The 25,102-nt window shown below is 41.1% G+C and overlaps 2 protein-coding genes across 23 annotated transcripts in view; both read left to right on the top strand.

The window, feature by feature from the left end:
* The window catches only part of ttn.2 (titin, tandem duplicate 2), a 217,833-nt gene that overhangs the window by 100,410 nt on the left and 92,321 nt on the right, over positions 1-25,102 (top strand). For all 22 annotated transcript variants that reach the window (XM_025903577.1, XM_025903582.1, XM_025903581.1 and 19 more), the window contains 27 exons: positions 738-1,133; positions 1,232-1,510; positions 1,853-2,122; positions 2,246-2,385; positions 2,481-2,607; positions 7,807-7,946; positions 8,060-8,186; positions 9,432-9,574; positions 11,702-11,825; positions 13,409-13,675; positions 14,559-14,656; positions 14,762-14,930; positions 15,595-15,864; positions 16,257-16,523; positions 17,010-17,288; positions 17,662-18,070; positions 19,522-19,646; positions 19,756-20,022; positions 20,196-20,465; positions 21,155-21,454; positions 22,217-22,519; positions 22,817-23,004; positions 23,370-23,484; positions 23,613-23,903; positions 24,004-24,155; positions 24,426-24,573; positions 24,754-25,053. In XM_025903577.1, coding sequence (XP_025759362.1) covers positions 738-1,133; positions 1,232-1,510; positions 1,853-2,122; positions 2,246-2,385; positions 2,481-2,607; positions 7,807-7,946; positions 8,060-8,186; positions 9,432-9,574; positions 11,702-11,825; positions 13,409-13,675; positions 14,559-14,656; positions 14,762-14,930; positions 15,595-15,864; positions 16,257-16,523; positions 17,010-17,288; positions 17,662-18,070; positions 19,522-19,646; positions 19,756-20,022; positions 20,196-20,465; positions 21,155-21,454; positions 22,217-22,519; positions 22,817-23,004; positions 23,370-23,484; positions 23,613-23,903; positions 24,004-24,155; positions 24,426-24,573; positions 24,754-25,053 — 5,964 coding nt within the window. The remainder of the gene's footprint in view (positions 1-737; positions 1,134-1,231; positions 1,511-1,852; positions 2,123-2,245; positions 2,386-2,480; positions 2,608-7,806; positions 7,947-8,059; positions 8,187-9,431; positions 9,575-11,701; positions 11,826-13,408; positions 13,676-14,558; positions 14,657-14,761; positions 14,931-15,594; positions 15,865-16,256; positions 16,524-17,009; positions 17,289-17,661; positions 18,071-19,521; positions 19,647-19,755; positions 20,023-20,195; positions 20,466-21,154; positions 21,455-22,216; positions 22,520-22,816; positions 23,005-23,369; positions 23,485-23,612; positions 23,904-24,003; positions 24,156-24,425; positions 24,574-24,753; positions 25,054-25,102) is intronic.
* Positions 2,970-7,800, top strand: LOC112844089 (titin). Its single transcript, XM_025903600.1, has 8 exons — positions 2,970-4,125; positions 4,244-4,510; positions 4,764-5,027; positions 5,628-5,767; positions 5,941-6,067; positions 6,173-6,439; positions 6,579-6,845; positions 7,065-7,800. The coding sequence occupies exons 1-8, from the start codon at positions 3,840-3,842 to the stop codon at positions 7,466-7,468; spliced, it is 2,022 nt and encodes a 673-aa protein (XP_025759385.1). The 5' UTR covers positions 2,970-3,839; the 3' UTR covers positions 7,469-7,800.

The following is a 25,102-nucleotide window of genomic DNA, read 5'->3' on the forward strand; positions in this document are numbered from 1 at the left end:
GTCAGACCACGAGAAACAAAATTCTCTGGTCTGGTGAAACAGAGTTTAAACTCTTTGGCCTGAATGCCAAGTGTCATGTCTGGAGGAAGCTGGGTATCGCTCATCACCTGGCCAATGCCATCACTACAGTAAAGCATGGTGGTGGCAGCATCATGCTAGGAGATGTTTTTCAGCAGCAGGAATTGGAGACTAGTCAGGAAAGACGAAAACAGCAATGTACAGAGACATCCTTGATGACAGTTTGCTGCAGAGCACTCCGGACCTCTGCAGCAAAGGTTCATGTTCCAGCAGGACAACAACCCACCACACCTGGAGAGATCTGAAAATGGCTGTGAACCACCCAAGTAACCTGAAGAATGGGAGAAACTGCCCAAAAATCGGTGTGCCAAGCTTGTAGCATCATACTCAAAAAGCCTTGAGCCTGTATTTGCTGTTAAAGGTGCTTCAACAAAGTATTGAGCATAAATACTTTGATGTAAATTGTTGGGGTTTTTTTTAAGAAACTTGAGAAAAGTTTCTAGCTTTTGTCAGTTTGCCAGTTTTGTGGGTTATTCTGTGTCAAACCTTGAGGTGAAAAAAAATGTATCCATTTTGCTGTAACATCACAAAATGTGGGACAAGTAAAGCACTGTGAATACTTTACTGATGCAGTATGCAGATACAGATATGATGACATGAGCATGTCATTCTTTTTTCAAATGAAATGTGAATTGATGGTCTTCAATTTGTTTATTCAGCTAAGCAGACCCCATCTCCTGGAGAGGGCAGGGGTCGGGGGCTGAGGCCTGGTGGGAAAGGACCACCACCACCAGAGGAACCTTTTGCAGGGTTCAAGCTCAAAGCTGTCCCTCTAAAGTTTATCAAAAAGCTTCAGAACATTGTTCTGCAGGAAGCCGAGTCTATCGGCTCATCTGCTGTCTTTGAATGTGAGGTCTCACCTTCCACTGCTGTTACTTCTTGGATGAAAGATGGTAGTAATCTTCGTGAGAGCCCCAAGCACAAGTTCACTTCGGATGGCAAAGATCGCAAATTGAACATCATTGATGTCCAGCTGTCTGACACTGGGGAATATACGTGCGTGGCCAAGAACGCTGGCAAAGAGATATCTTGCACCGCCAAGCTTATCGTTGAAGGTATAATAATGTTTTGCCAGTCCTGAGATACACAAAATGTAACCATTGGAATCCCCTTAAATAATGTGTGATGTCTCTGCTATTTTGTCATGTTAAAGAGCTACCTGTGAAATGGATCAAAGAACTGGAGGAGGAGACATCAGCAATCAAGGGTCAGCCTGTGTATATGACCTGCGAGCTGAACAAAGAGAGGGATGTGATATGGAAGAAGAATGGTGAGGTCCTCAAGAAAAAGGAGGGCAAGATTCAGATCAATATCATTGGTATGCAGCATGCAGTGACCATCCAGAACTCCACGGAGGAGGACGCCGGTGTTTTCTCGTGTGAAGTGGCTGGCCAGGAAGACGTTAAGACTACAACAAATGTCAAAGTGATTGGTAAGCAGAATGAGACGTGCTGCAAGCTCCTACATATCTCAGTACACATTTTTAACAAGATTTGTGGCTTGTGTGTAGTTTGCCTAAACAAATAGAAATATCATAACATTATTATGCATCTTGATATCCTATTGAAAAAGAATGCCGCAAGTGTCCTGCAGCTAAATTTGATTTATTTCCACAGCTTGGACATTAAATAGAGATCCTTGGAATTTTCAAACTGAGTATCGCTTAAAATTTAAACTACGTTAAGACTGAGCTGATTTTGTCATGCAATGTTTTATTTGTGCAAATTCTGAAACATATGATTGTCATTGACTCAGTAATTTCAAAATTCAACAGAAATTGTCAAAGACTGGATAGTGAGACCACTGAGAGATCAGCATGTAAAACCAAAGGCTGCTGCAACATTTAAATGCGAGCTTTTCAAGGAAACTCCCAACTGGAAGTGGCTCAAAGGAGAGAATGAAGTCCAGCCATCTGACAAGATTGAGATCAAGAAGGAAGGAAAGGAGCTGACGCTCGTCATTAAGAACTGCCAGCCTGATGACGTAGCAGAATATGCACTGGAGGTGGAAGGACGCATCTACACTGCCAAGCTAACACTTGGAGGTTCATCCATTTACTTACTTATATTCATAGTAACTGTATTCATTTAAATCATTGCAATAGTTTTCTGTTGATGATGCATAATATTTAATAATTGAGTACTAATTTCTAATAATGTGTTCACAGAGCGGGAGGCTGAGATCCTAAAGCCTTTGGTCAGCGTCGAGGTGGTTGAGAAGGAAGATGCCATGTTTGAGACTGAGATTTCTGAGGACGACATTCCTGGGGAATGGAAGCTCAAAGGAGAGGTTTTGACCAGATCCCCTGTAAGGGCTTGTCTTCCATTTATATTGCTGCACATGTAGTGTTTAATTTGTATGTTCACTCTTTATTCGTGAGTATATTGTAATGTTTTCACTAGACATGCGACATCCAAATGGAGGGTACAGTGCGTAGACTCAAGCTAAAAAACTGCCAGCTGGACCAGGCGGGAGAAGTGACTTACACGGCTCTGAACGCCATAACCAGCGCCATGCTTAATGTCAAAGGTAAGGGGAACTCCTGTCATCAAGAACTGCAAATTCAGTGTGCTTTAAAAGTGTCCTGTAAAAATAAAGGTGTAAGGTCTTAACCGAGGCGTCCTGTGAGAGTGGACCTTACACCTTTGGTGGTGGCTGTGGCTCAGGCGGTAGAGCAGATCAGCTACTGATCGCAAGGTTGGTGGTTCGATTCCTGGCTCCTCCAGTCTGCATGTCAAATATCCTTGGGCAAGATACTAACCCCAAATTGCCCTCCGATGCATTCATCGGAGTGTGAATGTGTGTGAATGCTTATTAGTTGCACTTAGTTTAGAAGTGCTTGTATGAGTGGGTGTGATTGGGTGAATGAGGCATGTTGTATAGAGTGCTTTGAGTACTCTGGGAGAGTAGAAAAGCGCTGTATAAGAATCAGTCCATTTACCTTTATTGAAAAGGATCGACAAGTCAACTTGATCATTTGTGCCACTATATACAGTCTGGTGTGGGATCTTAACTATTTTCACTGGTTGAATTGGTGTGCTGTATTTGTTGTTGTTTGTTGTTGTAAAGTCTGTTCACTGGAAAATATAAAGTATAAATGTGTCAGATTTTGTCTCTCTCTAAAGTTTATTTGTATCTTTTGTGGTTAAATGTTCTGTGTTAAATCTGTGGACATGGACAGTTTATCAGTTAGCACATGTTAGTGAAAGTGTTACGGGACTCAATTTGAAAGGGACTTGGTTTTAGCAACAGCAATGGAGTTCTGCAACAAATCATTGATTTTCCCCGGCAAACATCTGTTGGAGTGCTCACTTTAAGAAGTGGAAAGAAGAAACCTCTTATTTGCATTCTCTGGGAACTATGTTCAGAAGATGTTTTTTCTACCGTGTGGCATGTGAATATTTTGAATTCTTGTTACTAACAACATGGTGTTCCTTAATAATAACTTCAATATAGGAAGTCCTTCAACACCTTGTGAGAAAGAGGACTGATGTAGTTCTAGATAGGAAGAACACTGTGAGCTGGCAATAGCACCTTTGTTGTCTTACTGACCACTTTAAGCACTTTGGAGTGATCTTCAGTTTAGTCAATAGCAAGAAGTAACTATGTGTTTTAATAGTCCCTGATACTACGTGCTTCCTGATTCAGGGTAATTATACAGCTAGAGGGACATTTAAAGACATACAGAAGGTACACCGACCTCAGGCTGTAGACTCCAGTCCTGTTGTTGTGTTCTGTTCTGTTGTTGACATATTGTACCTATGTCACTTTTTATCTCAGAAGTCGAAATGGACTTTGTTGTCCCGCTGAAGGATGTTTCTGTGCCAGAAAAGAAACAAGCAAAGTTTGAATGCACCATCACAAAAGATGTTTTTAAAGTCATGTGGTATAAAGGGGCTGACATCATCACCCAAGACCAAAAATATGACATCATCGACGACGGAAAGAAGCACATGCTGATTATAAACTGCTGTGAGTTTGATGACGAGGATGAATACATGATTGAAGTTTTAGGCAAAACCTCAAAAGCTAGACTCACAGTGGAGGGTAAGTAATGGGCCACATTTACTGGAAAAAAGGCCAGAACATGATTGTTTTCACTGCATTCATTGTCTTGGTTACCCCACCATCATATGAGCTAACTCATATGACCGTGTTTTATTAGGTATCAGGCTGAAATTTATCTCACCAATAAAGGATCAAACTGTAAAGGAAGGCAAAACAGCTCGCTTTGAGCTGGAGCTTTCTCATGAGAACATCCCCATCACCTGGTACAAGAACGACAACAAAATTCATCCGAGCAGAACTGTTGTCATTCATGTGGATGGAAAGAAGCATGCACTAGAAATGAGAGAAGTGACGCTAGATGATATCTGCCAAATTAAGGCTGAGGCCAAAGGAATTCTTTCCATGGCCAACCTGACAGTTATAGGTAATCCAAGATTAACGACCTGTCCTTTCTGTCCTCATTGTCAAGTGTGTCGTCTTTCCCACAGCTTTGTGTACACTTTGTCCATTGTTGTGTCTGTCTGGGTTCACAAAAGTATTGTATTCTTGGCTCTGTGATATATGAAATCATTTTTTATGGTTTTCATTTGTGCTTCTCGTGTGTCTTCACTGTCTTGTTTTGTGCACTGTATATTTGTGGTGTATTGTGGAATTACCCCAAAATATTCCCTTTCTAGAGGGAGATCCGTACTTCACAGTTAAGCTGCAGGACTATACTGCAGTGGAGAAAGATGAGGTGGTTCTAGATTGCGAGCTCAGCAAAGATGTTGATGTCATGTGGTACCACAATGAGGCCGAGATCAAAGCTTCTAAGACGGTGAACATTAAAGCCGAAGGCAAACGCAGAGTCCTCATAATCAAGAGAGTTGGGGACAAAGACAAAGGACAGTACCTATGTGACTGTGGAACAGACAAGACAACAGCAACTCTTCATATTGAAGGTAAAGACCCAGAAATTGATTTTGATATTTGGTCATTTTGAGGCAGCCTCCTTCCCTTCTTGATACTCGTCTTCACTTGCACAGCCTGTGCATCGCGTCCTATCACTCACTCTTTTTTGCATTATTTTACTTTAAGCACTTTACTTCACTTTCCAATCAGCGTTTACTGTTTTTTTTCCATCTCTCTCCATTAATAGCAGAAACTGGAAGACTAAAAACTAAAAGATTTAAACTTTCCAAAAACGTGGCTCCAGAAGCTAAACTGTATTCGAATCTATGTGTCAGTCCTGTGGTGTCGTTGTCATGTCGGTGACTTTTGGTTATGGGATTTCCTTTTCAAAACACATCACTTATTGTCTTTCGAAGCACTTTGTCACTTTAGTAATCACACAGTTTCATACTGGATCAAACTAAATCATCACAACATTTTATTACCGGGACCACGAGGCACTGGTTTCTGTTTGTGTGTCAGTTGCCAAGGCAACTCTGTCTGTGACTGTCTGATGTTGACTTGTTTTTGTGTGTACATTGTGTGTAGATGTTTGTAGATGTTTATATGTTTATGCCGTTGATTTTTTTGTCCCCTCTTTAAAACGTCAGCTCGTCACATAAAGGTGGTTCGGCCGATGTATGGCGCTGAGGTGTTTGACGGAGAGACAGCTCGATTTGAGGTTGAGCTCAGTGAAGATGATGTCCATGGCCAGTGGAAACTGAATGGAGAACTCCTCAGTCCATCCACTGTATGTCCCGTTAAACTGCATCTGAGCAGATATTCATTTATCTGTGGTTTCATTCTTTTACTTGACTTAAATCTGGATGTCGATACGCTAGTAGAGATAAACCATAGTTGTGTCCTCATCACGTTTCTTTCACTCTCACAATTTTGCTGAAAACGTTTGTTGGCCATCTGCAGGATGTTGAAATTGTGGAGGACGGTGCCAAACATACTCTGGTCTTGTACAACTGCAGAGTACCTCAGACCGGCGAGGTCATGTTCACTGCTGCTAATGCCAAATGTTCTGCTAACCTGAAAGTGAAGGGTGAGCTTTCCACCTTCTCCACCTTCCTTTTTTGAGCCAGCGTGGAAAGTCTCTGCTCGCTCAAATATTTTGATTTTTTTATTAACTATCTGTCTGAATCAACAGAGGTCCCAGTGTCATTCATTACACCTCTGGCTGATGTACACGTGTATGAAAAGGATGAAGCAAAATTTGAACTAGAAATTTCCCGGGAGCCCAAAAGCTTCCGTTGGCTGAAGGGATCTCAAGAGTTGTCAACAGATGACAAGTTTGAACTCCACGTAGAAGGAAAGAGACACAGTCTTATTGTAAAATCTGCCAGATATGAAGATGAAGGTAAATACATGTTCGAGGCTGAAGATAAGAGGACATCCGGAAAGTTGATGATCAAAGGTAAACAAAGTCGGATCTTTTTAGTGTTTTTAGGAGAAGAATTGTTTGGTGGGTACGTGACCAAGTTCTTCTTTTTGCGTGCTCGCTAAACTTTGTATGCCAAAAGCCTTTTAACGACAAACGCCACATTTCTTGTCAGGTATTCGCCTTGCATTTATCAAGCCAATAAGAGATGTGACCGTAAAGGAACGTGAAACTGCAGAGTTCAGCGTTGAACTCTCTCATGAAAAAATCCCAGTCGTCTGGTACAAAAATGATGTCCGTTTGCACCCCAGCAAAGTGGTGCACATGTCTGAGGAAGGAAAAGTGCACACGCTGGCCTTCAAGGAGGTCACAATTGATGACACCTCTATGATCAAAGTGGAGGCGATGGGCAAGACTTCAGAGGCCATGCTCACCGTTCTCGGTTAGTATCGTACTGCAGAGGGATGCATCCAGATTTCCATAAAGAATGTACTGAGTGCAGCACTCGTTTACTTGTTACCATGAAAAAACTACATCTTCCCCTTATTGTATTAAAATGGAATTAACTTGTGACATTTTTGGGTGAATGTATACACTGCACTTTCCATGACTTTAGCCAGTTAATGTTTTCAGCTGATATAATCCTGGTGTCTGCCCACAGAGGGCGACCTGTACTTCACAGTGAAGCTCCAGAATTACACCGCTGTTGAGAAAGATGAGGTGATTTTGTCCTGCGAGTTGAGTAAGGCCGCTGCTGAGGTCAAATGGTTCAAAGATGGCGAAGAAATCTTTCCCTCCAAGAACATTTCCTTCAAATCTGATGGCAAGAAACATATGTTGGTCATCAAGAAGGCAGCAAAGAGCAACATGGGCGCTTACAGCTGCGACTGTGGAACTGACAAAACTACCGCTGACCTTAACATCGAAGGTAATACCTGTGGTGATCCGGCCCCTCAGACTCCACCGGGACTGCAGAGACAGGCCCCACCCACCAGCATTCACCAAACCCCGCCTCCTGTTATCTCCATCTGTCCTGCATTACTGCAACTTCCACTTTTATTCTAAATGCTTGTAAAAGTGATCATTATAATACTTGAGAATTATTCAACCTTGCACATCTTACAGTGAATGGTATTATGGATCTGATAAGAAAAAAGTAGATGTGGATATAGTTGGAAATGTTTTATGGGGTTAATTATTCTCAAGCGTTCCTCAACTTCTGTTTTTACACAAATTGTAAGCTTCTCTTCTGATTTTAACTCTCCTGTCTTGTCCTATGTTTAATTCATCTGTTACACTGTATCTGACAATGTGAAACTCTTTTCACAGATGTTGTCTAATACGTTTCCATTCGCTTCCCTTCACTTGTAAGTTTCGCTAACATATTTTAACAAACTTTACAGAACGTGACATCAAGGTCGTCCGCCCACTGCACAGCGTGGAAGTTACAGAGACCGAGACGGCGAAGTTTGAGACAGAGATTTCTGAGGAGGACCTTCATGCCACCTGGAAACTGAAGGGCGAGACACTTCATCCATCTGCTGTAAGATTTTACACCTATAAAATATAATTTCAACACATTTGTTGGAAATTTCATGAAAATGTTTTGAATTGGCACATTCATCTCTTGTTGGTTTGCACATTGTTTGTTCTCAGAATGTGGAGATCAAGGAGGAAGCAACCCGGCACTTGTTGATCCTCTATAACTGCAAAATGGACATGGCTGGAAGTGTTGACTTTGCAGCAGCGAATGCCAAATCCTCAGCTCAGCTCAGGGTCAAAGGTGACTGAAACAAGTCTGAAGTCAATCACAGTGATTTTTGAAATGTCTGTGATAACATTTGCGAGTATGAAACTAAAGGTTCCTGAAATTCCTCCTCTTGATTTGAGTTATCAAGCCATCCTGTGATCCTCTGAGCTTCAGTAATAGAATTAACACAAGGATCACTATTTGATCAGATGATAATTTGTTGTTTTTAATAATTCAACAAATAATTAAAAGTTAGTGATGCAGTTATTTTAATAATATTTCCCTTCACATGATTCATTTTGATTGATTATGTTCCAACTTGTCTCTGAACTAGAATTTAATTCAGTACAATATTTAAATAACTCAGCGACTGATTAAAAGCTCCTATAATGGCACAGTCTTACAAGTTTCTAGATTTAAAAACTATTTCATATTTTGCTTCTCTTTAATGATCACATTTTAAATGCAAGATTTATCAAATCAGTAAATGTTCAGAAATAAAAGAAAGTTCAGCAGTCCAACTACACAATCATAAACGTCCAGCTTAAGAAAAACGTCATTCTTGTTCACAGTGTAGGGATTTAAATGTGAATCAATTTTAATAGATGAGTCATTTTTGTGGTGAGACTGCAAACTCTTCAGACTGACAGCTTTCTGATTGCATGAGCTGTCATGCTGCCAGAGTGCATTTCAACAGGCTGTAAAGGGGCCTTAATTCAGGCATGTGAAGAAGCCTGTTATAAATAATTGATGTGGGTTGTTAATCCACACTGACTTCTTAGAGCTGTATGTCCCATGTTACCAAACTCCCCAGTAGTGTGATGTTGGGTAACTCCTGTCAGGACATTCACATTCTCCTTTTCCTGGGAAATTGCAAGCTTGTGATTGACAGGAGCAGACCGGCTTCCCTCAATGGATTTGGCAGATGTGGGCTCTCAGCCTATCAGGCTCCTTAGTTATTTTTGAAGCCACATTCCTTATCTAGAGAAGGGTTGCAGTGATTGGCAGGGGGGAAGGGTAGAACCCCTACTCTCACTGGCTCTGCCTGCCGTTTACATCTGACAGTAGGATTCATGCTAATGAGCTTGGACACCTAATGCCAAGTCTCAGGGCAGCTTGTTTCAGTTGTCCAAGGTCTTGCACCAGCCCGCCTTCAGCTCAAACACACCATGAGGAATAGCCACTGAGGATTAGTCATGTCTCTCTGGGCTTTTTTTGGTTTTCATTGACCTGTTTTTCGGTCAGGGGCGCTAACCATGTTTTCTTCCCAATCTAAAGCCCGAGTGATTGGCCTCCAGAGGCCTCTGAAGGACGTCACCGTGACTGCTGGGGAGACTGCCACCTTTGAGTGTGAGCTGTCATACGAAGGCATCGCTGTCGAGTGGTTCCTGGGGGGTACAAAGCTGGAGCCAAGCGATAGAGTAAGTCTCAACACATCTGACTGAGCCCACGCAATGTTTCTTTACTGCGGACAGGATCACTAGGAGAGTCACTTCCTGAAACACAAGACCCATTAACATTCAGTTACAAACCACTACAAAAGTCCAGGCCTCATGATTATGTCCCACAGCCAGAATTTCCCTTTCCATTTGCACACAATATTCTTTTTTTTTTTTGTCCAGTGGACTGCTCCGGCTTCATATAAGGCTCTGCTGGTGTGGGTTTGGGATTCCTGGTTTTGAGATAACATAGGCAGGAAGGCTTTTCTGCCCCACAAGCATTTCTGCAGGGTTATTTTTAACAGCTGAAGGAGGCTGAGGTGCAGGGCAAGTGGCAGCAGAGCTATGACAGCTACAGCTACAAAACACATGACCTGCTATAAATGTTTTGCTTGTGCTGATGCACTTGCTGTTTTCACATTGAAATTCAAAGTTGAACAGTGAATAGTCCAGGCCCTGAAATGAAATCGAGTCATATCCAGATCCAAGTGTTTGAAGTTTGAAGTAACCTGAGAACGCCGTGGTCCTTATGAATCGTTCCCTCTGTCTCGGTTGCACTGCATGTTGCATGTTTAGCATAGGTGGAGGTTTCTGTGCTTCAGCCACAGTAGTTGCTGAAGCGCTGAATGTTTCCTCGGGCTCAATGAATAGCTTTTCCATCTCAGCACGTGTTTTTCTTGGGTAATACCAAAAGTGGCTGAGCATTTAAATACAAACAAACAGAAGAGTGTCATTGGTACATGTGGTTGCACCTATAGCAGGTTATGAAGGACTGCACTGCCTCGAGTTCAGTTAAGATTCATAAAAGTGTCAGTATGAAGGGCAAAAATGTAAGTTTCAAAATTAAAACCAAAAGAAGAAACCCCCCCGCAAAAAAATCTAGGTTTAGAGTTGGTCAAAGCAAATTTTACAGCGTTATGGCAGATATAAATTCACACAGAGTTTAAAATATCACTGGCTAAGTAAAATTGATAAAAAAAAAAAAAAAGCAGCAGTTTGTCTTTCTTCTTATAGAAAAGTGCTTCAGGCCTCACATGACAACCCAGTTAATCTAATCTTATCTTTTATTTTGAAGAAAAAATATGCAGGTTTTTAGCTGAAGATGTTACAAATAAAGGGTTTTTTATAGAGCTAAATACATTTTATTATCAGTTTGTCCCGTTTTTATTTTTTCTGTCACATTTCTGCTTATCAGCAAAAGTGTTTTTCTGTTCAAGCAGCATTTTAACTATTACACTAATGGGCCACTTTATCCTCCACACTTAGACATGAATGTACTGCCTACTTGTTGACAGCTGATGTGTCTTTTCATGCACACAGCACTTATAAAGAAAAATATCATTTTACTTTTATCTTATACGGTTCTGAAAAATATCATTGTTAGGAATGAAAAATCGAACCAAATTCATTGGATGTCACATAAATTTCAGTTGTGCTCATTTTGTTAGTCTGATAAAGAAATGCTGCATGTTTCATTTGTGAGTGTGTTCTGAGGCAGCTCTGTCACATGCAGGACACAGTGGTAAAAGCAGCTGTTGGGTGTTATAGGTTGTGTAGTTTAAATTGGGAAAATGGGGAGGGGCGGAGGGGGAGGGGTGCCTATATTCATTTTGGCCATCCAGGCTTAACCGAGAAAATCTCTGTGCTTCAAATTCTGTAGATGTGGAAAGAGAAACAAAGGAACCTCCAAAAAACAAAGACTATTGATCATAACACATATAAACTGTCTTACCATTAGCAATTATTGTTTCGCTAACATGAGGAGGAGGATCAGGCTTTGAACCTCACGGGCAATATTCAGTGACACTGCAATACCTAATCCTTGCAGCAATGAGGTTTAAGGTCATATATTCATTCATAGTCTGGGAAAAAACAGAAAAATCCAACTTAGATTGGAAATTAGCGAGTTGGTTCAGTGAGATTAGCACGATAAGATTTATACAGACAAAAACTGAATCTCTAAACTTGAAATAAGATCTTCAGGGAAGTTAAAACCTGTGACATGTTGTGATATTCAGGGAAGGAAAATACTAAATATGAATGAATCTATCAACCTGACAGGAAGTATACAGGACAGATTAAACCCTGTGATTATCGACTCTGTTGCAGGTGGTGTTGAAGGCGGAGGGTAAAGTCCACACCCTGACTCTACGCAATGTCGAGCAAAACGAAGCTGGACAAATCAAACTCACAGCCAAAGACTTCCAGACTGAGGCCAGTCTTACTGTCAAAGGTAACCCAACAACACTATTTAAGTATTTTTGATCTTTCTGAGTTAACTTAATTACAGACACCCTCTCTACTTTTAAGATTAGGCTTAAAACTTATAGTCAGGGCTGGATCAGGTGACCCTGAATCCACCCTGGTTATGTTGCAATAGACTTGGGCTGCTGGTGCCTTCCATTGATGCACTGACTGTTTCTCCCTTCATCCCTTTTCTGTTTATAGGCCACTCTGGATTTAATTATGAGTTATTATTAATCTCTGTCTCTCTTCCACAGCATGTCTTTATCCTGTTTTCCTTCTCTCACTCCAACCGGTCACAGCAGATGGCCCCGCCCCTCCCTGAGCCTGGTTCTGCTGGTTCCTCTTCGTTAAAAGGGAGTTTTTCCTTCCCACTGTTGCCAAAGTGCTTCCTCACAGGGGTCATATGATTGTTGGGGATTCTCTGTATTATTGTTGGCTCTTTACCTCACAATATTAAGCACCTTGAGCCGACTGTTGTTGTGATTTGGCGCTGTATAAACAAAATGGAATTGAATTAAATTGAATTGATGTCACCAGCTTTTATAGTGTCCTTCTAGAAGACAACAGCAATGAACACTGCACTTGCCACAGCGGACTGATAGAAAATCTCCAGCATTTTACTGTGCAAGTTGGTATATCTTGGTGTCTTTATAAAATAGAGCCTGCTCATTCCCATTATTGTGTCTTCCAGTTCAATTTGTTTGTTTGTCAATGTGGATGGATACTGTTAAATGCACTTAAGATATTCAATTCAATTTAATTCATAAAGCGCAAAATCACAGCAACAGTCACCTCAAGGTGCTTTATATGGTAAGGTAGATCCTACAATAATACATACAGAGAGAAACCCAACAATCATATGACCCCCTATGAGCAAGCACTTTGGCGACAGTGGGAAGGAAAAACTCCCTTTTAACAGGAAGAAACCTCCAGCAGAACCAGGCTCAGGGAAAGACTTTGTCAGTGCATGGTCCAAGTAGTTTCCACTACAATGGTAAATTTTTCTGATTCAGATTGTAAACATGACTCAGGATCACAGACAGCTCACTGGCACAGGTCCTTATCATTTGTATACCTGATTGTTTTACTTAGGTCTGTGATTTGGGTAGGTACATATCTCACAGAAAAAAGAAAACTTGATTCTGTGAGATATGAAAAAAAGGTCATTTAAAAAGGTCATTACGAACACATTATTTAGATGTACAGTGTTTCCAATGTATAAACTTTACTTGTGGAGGCTGCACAGGTATATTATCAAATCCCCAAGATTATTTTGCACTTACCCATCTGACACCAAAAAACACAATTGGCTTGGACCACAACTACTCTCTTAGCTTACTGCAGCTTACTGAGACTTTACATTGTTAACTTACATTTTTCTGTGGGCATTTTAAGACTAGAAGAGGTGAAAAGTTGCACTGATAAATCAACCACAATATGTGACTATCACTGCAGCCTTATTTTATTGGCCAGGATGAAATCCCACGAAAAATAAACTGATCTTTAATGTTCAGTTTCTACTTTACTGAAATTCAAACTGCTGTCTTCTCTATTTCTTTGTTCATTCAGAACCACCAGTGGAGTTCTCTAAGCCTCTGGAGGACCAGACAGTGGAAGAGGAAGCCACTGCCACACTCGAATGTGAAGTTTCCAGGGAAAATGCAGAAGTGCGATGGTTCAGGGATGGACAGGAGATTCGCAAGACAAAGAAATATGAGATGATCATTGACGGCTGCAAGCGAGCGCTGGTCATCCACGACTGCACTTTGGACGACTCAAAGACATATGCTTGTGATGCTAAAGACTTCAAAACCTCATGCTTCCTCAATGTTGAACGTAAGTATAGTTGTGAAATGGGAGGAAAATTAAGTTAGAAGTTATTAGGCATAAAAAGGAACCCCAATTAGACTGTGACTCACCCCTTATTGGCCTAAAACAAACCTCTCAATGAGAAGGGGTCCCCACTGTAACTAATGGGCCCAAAATGGGACAGAAGTACTGGGCCAACTGCCGATTTTCTCTATGCCGACAAGGAACTGTTTGGTCATAAAAACCCATCCTATGAATGTCCAGATCTGCGCTGGTATTAATCCTGGCAGAGATTTGGAAAGCCGCAGGTTTTGAGCCAGTTGAATGCTCATAAATTTGAATCTCAGCACTGAGCAGCCCCATTCTGTCACTTTATGGCTGAGTTGCAGTGTTTCTTTAAGGCTTCCACTTTGCAAAAATACCATTTATAGTTTCAGTCAGTGAGAGCCTTTGACTTGAATTCTGTGGGCGCTTCAAAACAACCCATTGTTTCACAAATGTTGGTAAAGGTGGGTCCTTGATTTTATACAGCTGTGGCAATGGGACTGAAAACACCGGATTTCAAAGATTAAGAGGTGTGGCCCAGTAGTTTTGGTCATTAAGGAATCCTTGAAAAATCCTTGAAAAAACAGTCTCTGTTTTTGTTAAGGAACCCTTTTTAAGAGATTGGTGGCACTGAGATTTGTGATTTTAAGCTCCAAATGAAAATCAAATGCCTGTATACATACTCATTTGTCAAATCCCAAATCACAAACTCCCCACAAAAGTTAAAGTACCTTTTAAAACAGTAAAGAAACTTCCACATGAAGCCCAGAGGATGCATTGGCTTTGCTCTTCTATTAAGGGAACCTCCCCTCCAGGAGGTGGGAAACTGAGTGTATTAACGATTCTCTTTTTTTTGTCTGAATAGCTCCACACATCGAGTTCACAAAGCCACTCCACGACGTCGAGGTTGTAGAGAAGGAATCTGCCAGGTTTGAATGTGAAGTGTCCAGAGAAGACGTCAAAGTGAGAACACACGCTTTTGTCAGATGAACTTACTGTAAAGGTTACATTTCATGTTTTCTCTGGAGTAATCTTCCTCTCAGTGACCTCTTCCTTCACATCTCACAGGTCCGCTGGTTTAAAGACGGAAATGAAATCAGAAAGGGAAAGAAATACGAAATTATTGCACAAGGTCGCCAGCACATCCTCATCATCCACAAGTCTGTGTTTGACGATGAGGCTGAATACGAATGTGATGCAAAGACCTCAAAGTCCTCTGGCATGCTTACTGTCGTTGGTAAGAATCAAAAAGTTCTTCTTTGATCACAGCCTCTTTTTTCATACACGTATTAATGTGTTTGGTTACTTGATTTTATTATTTAATGTTAGATGTATTTGTTCAGTTCTTCAAAGCTAAAGATAATATTAGACAACAATTTCTGAAAGTAAAGTTTTTCTCAGATATTTGAACCATCACAAGAATAGAAAATTACAACTGCATATTGTAATTTTCTTCAGTTTGGTTTAGTTGGATTAAATTAAATAAAGGAAAATAGCACATTATACATTTATGTGACCAATAAATGTTTGTGATTTGGAGATCAGTCAGTGAAATTAGAATATGAGTTGGATAAGCAGAAGTGGAGAGATTGATTTGATAATTTAACATAATTTTGCTAAGCTGAATGAGTTTTATGAATTAAATATAAATGATGTGAGCATGATAGCAGTTATGGCAGTTTACTGAAAATTAATCTCATTTTTTTAATTATTCATTTCATGAACTTCAAAAAAGAACAACAACACAAAAATATTCATAAAAATGAACATTTTATGAAGATGATTAATAACAAATAAATAGCTGGCTAACATTGTGTTATGTTTGTTGTGTAGAGAATGTTGCTACAAGCTGCTAAAATAAAAGGTTTTAAGCAACTAATGGAGGATTCCTTTCATTGCAGAGGAGGAGGCAAGGTTCACCAAGAACCTGTTCAATGTGGAGGGAACTGAGACCGACAGTGTAAAACTTATTTGTGAAGTCTCCAAACCCAGCGCAGACGTTATCTGGTACAAAGGAGACAAGGAGCTGCCAGAGGGTGGCCGCTATGAGCAAACTGTAGATGGGAAGAGAAGGATACTCCTCATCAAGGATCTGAACATGTCTGATGCTGGAGAGTACAACTGCAGGCTAAGTCCCAGCAACAAAACGTCAGGAAATCTCAAGATTAATGGTACGCAAAAAATGTTAAAGGCACCTGGAAGAAAGTAACAGCGAGAGCAATAACACACACAAAAAAAGAAAATGCAGAGAAATAAATCTAAAATCAGGATTTATTATTTAAAACCCTTACCTTTCAACATCTATCACTCCATTTGCAACCCATCTTGGGTAAAGTTTAGGTTTTGGTTCATTTCAGGCCATTGTTATTGGATATTTTACAATTTGAAGCACCCAAATACAAACCTTTTCACAGATAACTTGATTGATTTGACTTGATTTGAAATGTGACAGCCTCTAGGAAATGTTCCTTTTTAGCATGTGGCTAAAAGAAACCCGATTCTAAGCCTTGGTCTCACTTAAATAAAACCATCTCTAAGCTCTGAAATGCTTCCTGTGTTGCAGAATTAGCTGCTGAGTTCATCTCAAGGCCACAAAGCCTAGAAGTGGTGGAAGGAGAGAAGGCAGCGTTCACGTGCTCCGTATCCAAGGAGACCTATGAAGTCAAATGGATGAAGGATGACGTGGAGCTCGAGGCCGGAGAGAAATACCAGATAGTCACCGATGGCAAGAGACGAACCCTTGAAATCAAGGACTGTGAACTTAAAGATGAGGGTGGATACATAGTTATGATTGGACCAACTAGAGCCAGCGCCGACCTTACTGTGCTCGGTAAGCCCTGCCCACTTTTATCTCAGTTAATGGGAAGAAAACCTGCTCCCAAGAGACCAAATGAAGTTTTAAATTAGTTTGTTATTCACTAAGCATTTTCCCTGAATCTGTATTTAACAAAAATGCAATAAAACTCTTCAATTTCATCATTTATTTTTACATTTAAATTCGAGATCAGTTTAGGATCTTGTTCGACATACAGGTTGGCAGCATGAAGCAAAATATAGGAATTTACTGAAGTAAAATTTCTTTTTCATATTTAAAGTATATCTTTTTTTATTAGTAATATTTTTGGCAACACATTCTGAAACATAATATTAGCTTGTTGGCAGAAATGCCAAGAAAGTACTTGCAGTGCAGGAAGGTGTCATTTTTGGGTTTTGTTCCTTTCCTGGCTCAAGGAGTTCAGCCGTTTGAAATTAAAAGTCTTTTGTCCAGATGACCCAGAAATATTCTCATTGGTGTCTGCTCTATTATTTTCTGCAGAGAAACTGAAAATCATCACTCCTCTAAAAGACACAGAGGGCAAAGAAGGTCAGGAGGTCGTCCTGAACTGTGAGGTCAACACAGAGGGAGCAAAGGCCAAGTGGCTGAAGAACGACGACACCATATTTGAGAGCAGCAAGTACGTAATAACCCAGAGAGACAATGTCTTCTCCCTGAGAATCAAAGATGTCCAGAAGGGAGACGAATCTAACTACAGCATCAACTTGACCAATCAGAGAGGAGAGCATGCCAAGAGCCACTGCAGCCTGACCATCAGAGGTGAGTGGTTCCTGGCAGCAGCATGGCTGCATGTTTTTAGGTCCACGGCTAAACCGCAACAGTTTTGTTGTGTTTTCAGTCCCACTGTCACATAAACTCAAACATCCCCGAGTATTGCTGCTGACCATGTACATCACTTGATGATTTCTACTTTGAGCACTTAATGTATCACATTACAAGACTCACATCATCTCTAACATGATGATGGGTTCACCGAACAACAGTCCTCAGATTTGGTCCAGTAGATCACCTTTGGCATGAGAAGAAGAATTGCAGGACGTCCAATGCACTATTAGCAAAGTATATAAATGCATGGTACCAAAGTACCTACAGTATTAATGTCTGAAATATGACTGTACTTTGTGTTTTTCAGAGGAGAGTCTAAGAATTGTGGTTCCCCCAGAGGACATTGACACTCAGGAGAAGAGGACCATCAGCTTCTCTTGTAAGGTCAACAGGCCCAATGCCACTCTGAAGTGGATGAAGGCCGGTGAGGAGATTACCTTCAGCAAACGCATTGTCTACAGGGTTGACAAAGACAAGCATACGCTTACCATCAAAGACTGCACCCTGGCCGATGAGGGTGAATACACAGCTGTAGCCGGAGATGACAAAGCCACAGCAGAGCTCATCATCAGCGAGGCACCGACGGATTTCACCATGCAACTAAAAGACCAAACAATCACCGAGTTCGAGGATGCAGAATTTACATGCAAGTTGACCAAAGAGAAAGCTGAAGTCAAGTGGTACAGAAATGGCCGAGAGATCAGAGAAGGACCCAGGTGTGTGAAACGTTTCTTATTTCCTCTGTGAATGATGTGAACACACTCTGTTCATTTAATTTTAAACTGTGACCAACACAACAAAGACCAAACTGATTTCACTGTTAATATATTTCATTATGGGACCTTATTATATTTATATTATAAGTAAATACAGAGTACTAAATATATACTGTACTGTGCAAAGGTCTCGAGCCACCCCTTATTTCTTCATACTTTGCTTCCAAGGAGCCATAATATGTCCTGAGCAATAGATCTCCAGGCCTTCTGAAGGTTTTTCATTGTTTTTGTTTGAGCACTGGCTGCTTTTTTTACTCACTTTCAGTCCATTTTCCATCTGTCCATCCATCCATTTTCTTCTGCTTATCCGGGGCCGGGTCAACCCTGAATAAGTGGAATGTCAAGGAGTTCACAGAGATGTCACCTCTCTGGCGTGTGCTGGGTCTTCACCAGGCCTCGTTCTAGTCGGACATGCCCGAAACACTTCACCCAAGGGGGCATCCTTTACAGCACGTCCCATTTAGTGCTGCACTCATTCTCATTCTATTACTTGCGCCGCACGATAACGGTTTACCACTTTGCAGTGAAAGGCAAAGCACATGCGCGCCATCAAGGAGTACTCGTGCATGCCACAGTCAAAGTTTAAGTAAGTTGGGCGCTGGTTTAGCTCACTGGGATGAGCAGGCGACCATATGCTGTGTGGCTGGCCCAGGTTTGAGTCCAACCTGCCACCCTTTGCTGTATGTTCCCTCTCTCAATCTGCTTTCCCTTCAACATCTCCATCTAGCCAATAAAAAAGGCCAAAAAAACAGTTCAAACCAGTTGAACTTTGACCGCTGCACCCTGTGACTTGCCTCTGCTCAGCCAATAGAAATGAAGCCTACAGCTGTGCCAAGTTCAACCACTCAATGAATGAAAACGTTCTGTGCAGATCCAAGTTGAGTGAACTTTTTGACGTACATATGTAGGGACCTCCAGTCATTAGGGAACCTTTTTTCCTCATACTGTATTCCATACATGTGTGCACGTGTTTTAATAAATCACCACACCTGTTTCCCATTTTCGTAACAAAAGATAAAGAAATGAGGGGTGGCTGAGTCTTTTGCACGGTACTGTATAAATACAAATTAATCAACAAAAACAAAGGGAGAAGTTGCCCTCAGTAATTTCAGTGGTTTTCAACACACGTTCCTGCACAATTACTCTCAGTTAGCAGCCGTAATCTGAGCAGGACAAATTAGCATGGCCAGCTACACTGCACCCCCAAATCACAAACTGCAGTATCTCCCAGACTTAATGACTTTACACATTTACAAAGGAGAAAAAGCAAAAGTTTATTTTTGTATCCATACAGAATTCTTCCTGATGAACAGTGTCCTCCGTTTTTACACTTTACTGTTTTGGAATCTGTCTCCTTCCTTACTTTTAAACAATTCACTATTTTGTCTCAGATACATATTTGAACGAGATGGAAAGATTTGCACTTTGCGCATCAAGGAATGCAGACCTGATGATGAATGTGAATATGCCTGTGGTGTGGAGGAGAAGAAATCCAGAGCCAGGCTTTTTGTTGAAGGTGAAATCCTCAGAGTTGACTCAGTATACCAAGAGTTTTCAGTAGAATGTAGTTCCTCTTCTGTTCCTGCTTGGTGTGACCACTTTAAAAATGTTACTTTGTCCTGCAGAGACCCCAGTGGAAATCATCAGACCCCCGCAGAACGTGTTTGAACCTCCAGGCTCGGACGTTGTGTTTGAGGTGGAACTCAACAAAGACAGAGTGGAGGTGAAGTGGTTGAGGAACAATATGACCGTTGTCCAGGGAGACAAATACCAGATGATGAGCGAGGGTAAAGTCCACAGATTGCAGGTCTGTGAGATCAGACCTCGGGACCAGGGAGAGTACAGAGTCATTGCCAAGGATAAAGATGCAAAGGCCAAGCTGGAACTGGCAGGTGAGAGTGCAGATAGAAAAAATACAATAACTGTCACTGCAGTCACTGCTACTGCAGTCCAAGTCCAAGGCATTGTCCAATGACCCATGGGTTACTTAGAAAAATCAGTGTTGTGTTCAGTAGTTATTGTACCTGCTATATGTGCTACTGATGATATCTCTCACCTCTTGCAGCTGTGCCACAGATAAAGACCACTGACCAGAGCTACGTCACAGATGTTGGAAAGCCTATTATCATGGTCGTCCCCTACAGTGCCTATCCACAAGCTGAAGCTGACTGGCTGTACAACAACCTGAGTCTGCAAAAGGACAACATCTACACCTCAGCTGAGCACACAGAGTACCGATTAAAGAACCCCAAGAAGGTCGACGAGGGCTCCTACAAGATCATCATCAAAAACAAACATGGAGCGGGAGAAGCTTTCATCAACCTGAATGTCATTGGTGAGGTCTCTTTTGTCATGTAGGAGCGGCTAAAAGCTGGTTAACTACAAGTAAACTGCAACAAAATTATACTAAATTAATGTTAAGACAGTTTACAATTAAAATTACACTGAACTGCAGCTTTCACAAGGATTTTATAGTAATTACGTGTGATATTAGAGATAAAATAGTTACTAGTACAAACTAGCTTTTTTAAATAGTCTGACCACTATTGGGATCATTAATGTTAAATATATATTGTAAAATGATGTGAAGCCAAATCTGGACAACACATCGGCAAAAGCTAGTGTTCTGCTATATTAGTCTAAGTCAGATGATACATAGTGCCTCAGTATTTCTCAACCTTTACATAATGAATGTTTCTTCAATAGTAGCTGAAGCAGCATGAAAAGCATGCATGCAAACATGCAAAATATTTTTTTTAATTGTCAAAAAGAAAAGCATAAAAATTCTCAAATCCCGTAAAACAAGTGAACTTTAAAAGCACCAGTCATACTTAAAACAACAGAATAATTGGTGTCGTGTGGTATTTTCACATCTGCTGTTTCTGTGATTAAGGATAAACTTCATTCAGAGCTGATACTGTAGTGTACTAAAATGTTGACATTAAGTTTTTTCTTTCACAGTAAATGTAAATAGATGTCCATAGGCTCCTTATCTTATCCTATAATGTGATTTTCTTTTTCCAGATGTCCCAGGACCTGTGAAGAACCTCCAGGTGACTGACACTGCAGATGGTGAGATCAGCCTCGCATGGGAGGAGCCTGAGAGCGATGGCGGCAGTAAAGTCATCGGCTACGTAGTGGAGAGACGTGATGTGAAACGTAAGACCTGGACACTGGCCACCGACCATGCCGAAAGTCCTGAATACACAGTGACCGGCCTCCAGAAGGACTCCAAGTACCTATTCAGAGTCTGTGCCCGAAACCGGGTTGGCAGTGGACCCACTGTCGAGACTGACGAAGCTGTGCAAGCTAAGAACAAGTTTGGTGAGATTTACTGTATTTATTCATCTTTCGCAGATTGACATTTAAATAATGTAGTAATAAAGTAGTTCTGATGTTAGACAGTAAGCTTCACTTAAAAAAGATGTAAAACTAAGTTGAATAGATGTTACTTTTTTAGGTAAAATAAAAACAAACAATAGTTTGGTCACCTTTATAAATATAGAGACTTTATATTGCAAAATACTGATAAAAATTTGCAGTGCATGAATTGACATCTTGGTAATGTTAGTTTATTGTTCTCATAACTGAATTAGACAGGCTAAATCAAATTAACTGAATATGGTGAGTTAATATAGCCACATTTTCTAAACCATTAGGTTATCAGGTTATGTCCCAGCGCCTCCTAGGCTTAAGGCTAGTAAATACGCAAATGCTCTTACAAACATACCAAATCTTTAATATCTGAAGTTAGGTTGACCTGTTCTGCTGATATCCTTGTTTCTTTTTTAAAATCTTTACTCTGTTAGAATTCAAAATAACCCATGATAATTTATTTTAAACTGTTCCTTTACACAGCCACTAACTTTCTCTTAGCTTCTTTATGAGCCACAGGATGTTTCAGATTAAACAAAAGCATTGATATTTTGATGAAAGGAAATTAAATAGAGTCTAGTTAAGTGGACAAAAGTAGCCCAAACTTCCAAGTTCAAGACCTTTGAGGTGCAAATTTAATTTGATATATACTTTAATACTTGGATGCTTGAACATATGTCCACTAAAATATGTTCTGTTTAATATCTGTAGATGTTCCTGAAGCTCCTCTGAATGTGATTGTGGGAAACGTCACCAAGTTTGGCTGCACTCTGTCTTGGGAGCCTCCCACGTCAGATGGAGGCTCTCCCATTACCTCTTATATCATTGAGCTCCGCGACAGGACGTCAGTGAAGTGGTCTCCTGTCCTGGTGACCAAACCTGATGACCTCAGTGCCATCATTAATGATGTAATTGAGAATAAAGAGTACATTTTTAGAGTGAAAGCTGAGAACAGAGCCGGTGTCGGCAAACCCAGTGCTGCCTCACAGCCCGTCAAAATCATGGATCCAATCGGTGAGTTTGGCTCATGGAAAGATGACTGGTTACCCTTTAGAGTACAAAATGATTATCTAATGGTTTGATAAGGTTAGTCTGTCCCTCAAAATCAGGGAAAATCCAGACACAATATTGAACAGAAAGAAGTTAGCACTCCGAAGCCAACTTAACTAGTTCAGTGTCAATTTTACTTGCCTGGTAAAACGTAGCACACACACTGGTTTACCCTAGGATACTTCTAACTTAACAGGTTTAAAAAGAAAGTCCAAAACGTGTATAGATTAATAAAAATTGGTGTTTTCTGATCACCTGCAGAGCGTCCCAGCCCCCCTCTGAACCTATCCTGGCAGGACCAGAACAAGAGCTCAGTGCAGCTCACCTGGGAGACTCCACTGAAGAACGGAGGCAGCATGATCACCGGATACATCATTGAACGCTGTGAGGACGGTTCTGACAAGTGGCTCCGCTGCAACGCCCGTCTCTGCCCTGACCTCTTCTACAAGGTACAAATCAAAGAAAATCATCTGCAAACCTGAGTAGCTTTTTCATTGATGTTGAATGTCTTGTGACCAACACTGCAAACACAAGTTATAGAATATCATACAAAGGTTATTGATGCATATGTTAAAAAAACAACCTTTGAGTAAAAGCCCTTTATCAGCTGCTTCGGGCTAAAAGCGTGTCATTAGATAATTGACAAAACAAGCCTTCCAGCGAGGGTTTAAAAAAAATCTGTCATTTAAAAAAGGCATACCAGTTGTTTCAAAGTAAACACCTCCCAAAACTGTATTTGAAAGACTTTTAAATACAAGGTTTTTTAAAACTTTGACATTTCTTTGTTGTAATCCCTCACTGACGTTTGCCTCAGGTGTCAGGTCTGAAATATGGGACTAAGTACAACTACAGAGTGTTGGCTGAAAATGCTGCCGGAGTCTCTGAGCCTTCAAACATCATCGGACCTCTGCTAGCTGACGACCCACATGGTGAGATTAATGATGTCTTCTCAGTTGGTTTTTGTATTTGTTCATAGTTATTTTATTCATATGCTATTTCTTCATAGTAAAATTCCTTGGCAAAGGCAGGCACGTTAAAACCTCTGTCTCTTCTCCAGTTGGTCCAAGCTTTGACCTGAGTGCTTTTAAAGATGGCCTGGAAGTGATTGTTCCCCAGCCTCTGACCATCAGAGTCCCCATAACTGGATATCCAATACCTGTTGCTAAGTGGACCTTCGGAGAGAAGGAGCTATCCAGTGTGGATAATGAGCGGGTTTTCCTCATGACAAAGTCAACATTTACAGAACTAATGGTCACTCCGAGTGTCCGTCCAGACAAAGGCATCTACACGCTACATCTGGAGAATGATGTCACATCGGTCTCTGGAGAGATTGAAGTCAATGTTATTGGTACGCCTTAAAAATCTTCCTTAAAAAAACTGAGCAGAGGCTTGACAAATGTTACATTTTTGTTCAAATTGTGTCATCGGATTTCTGTTTGTGTCTCCAGCTGCACCCAGTGCTCCAAAGGACTTCAAGGTCCTCGAGGTGACTCGGCAGCATGTCCACCTGAGCTGGGAGGCTCCAGAGCATGATGGAGGAAGTCCTCTGATTGGCTACCAGGTGGAGAAACGAGATGTGTCCCGCAAGACCTGGGTCAAGGTACAACAGTAACATCGGCTTTCAGAGTGTGCTGAACCAGCTGATCACTACATAACGTGTCATCTAATATTTAAATTAAAAAAGTATAATTTTATATTTTAAAACACACACACACACAGACACACACACACGTGTAAGAGAGAGAGTGCTCTGTAATTAGCTGGCTCTGGGTATTCATGAACAAGTAACAGCTGAATCATAACAACACCTGCTGACTGGCACTCGTATAGTGCATTTCCAGTGCCTGATGTTAATTCTTCTTTTTCTAAGGTGGCCACAGGGATCCAGGATCTGGAGTTCACCGTTACTGACGTGGTTGAAGGGAAGGAGTATTTGTTCAGAGTCACCGCCTGCAACAAATGTGGACCGGGAGAGCCAGCATATATTGACGAGCCAGTTAACGTCTCCTCTCCTGCAAGTGAGTAAAGGCAGTGTTTAATGTGTAATATTGATGTTAATGATAATACCGGCTGTCTCTATTAATCAAAATACTTAAACACATTCTTCGTACACGTAGAGTCAGAACAACACGAGACTTCCTTTCGATTAAACTGCTTCTGAGAAACTTTCTAAGCGCTCCAACTGTTTTTTTCTCCAGCTGTCCCCGACCCTCCAGAAAACCTGAGGTGGAGGGACAAGTCAGCCAGTGGCATCTTCCTGACCTGGGAGCCGCCAAAGTATGATGGCGGAAGTGGCATCCGGGGCTACAATGTTGAACGCTGTCAGAGAGGAACAGATAAGTGGGAGCCCTGTGGGGACTTGGTACCTGAGCTGAAGTGCCAGGTGACGAATCTTATTGAGGGTCAGTGGTACTCTTACAGAATCAGAGCCCTGAACCGACTTGGAGCCAGCCGGCCCTGCAAAGCCACTGATGAGATCCAGGCTGTTGATCCTAAAGGTACTTGTGATGTAGTCCTCTTAGGACCATGAAATTGCACATGGTGTAA

The sequence above is a fragment of the Oreochromis niloticus genome, linkage group LG16 (assembly GCF_001858045.2).
Source record: "Oreochromis niloticus isolate F11D_XX linkage group LG16, O_niloticus_UMD_NMBU, whole genome shotgun sequence".
NCBI lineage: Eukaryota > Metazoa > Chordata > Actinopteri > Cichliformes > Cichlidae > Oreochromis > Oreochromis niloticus.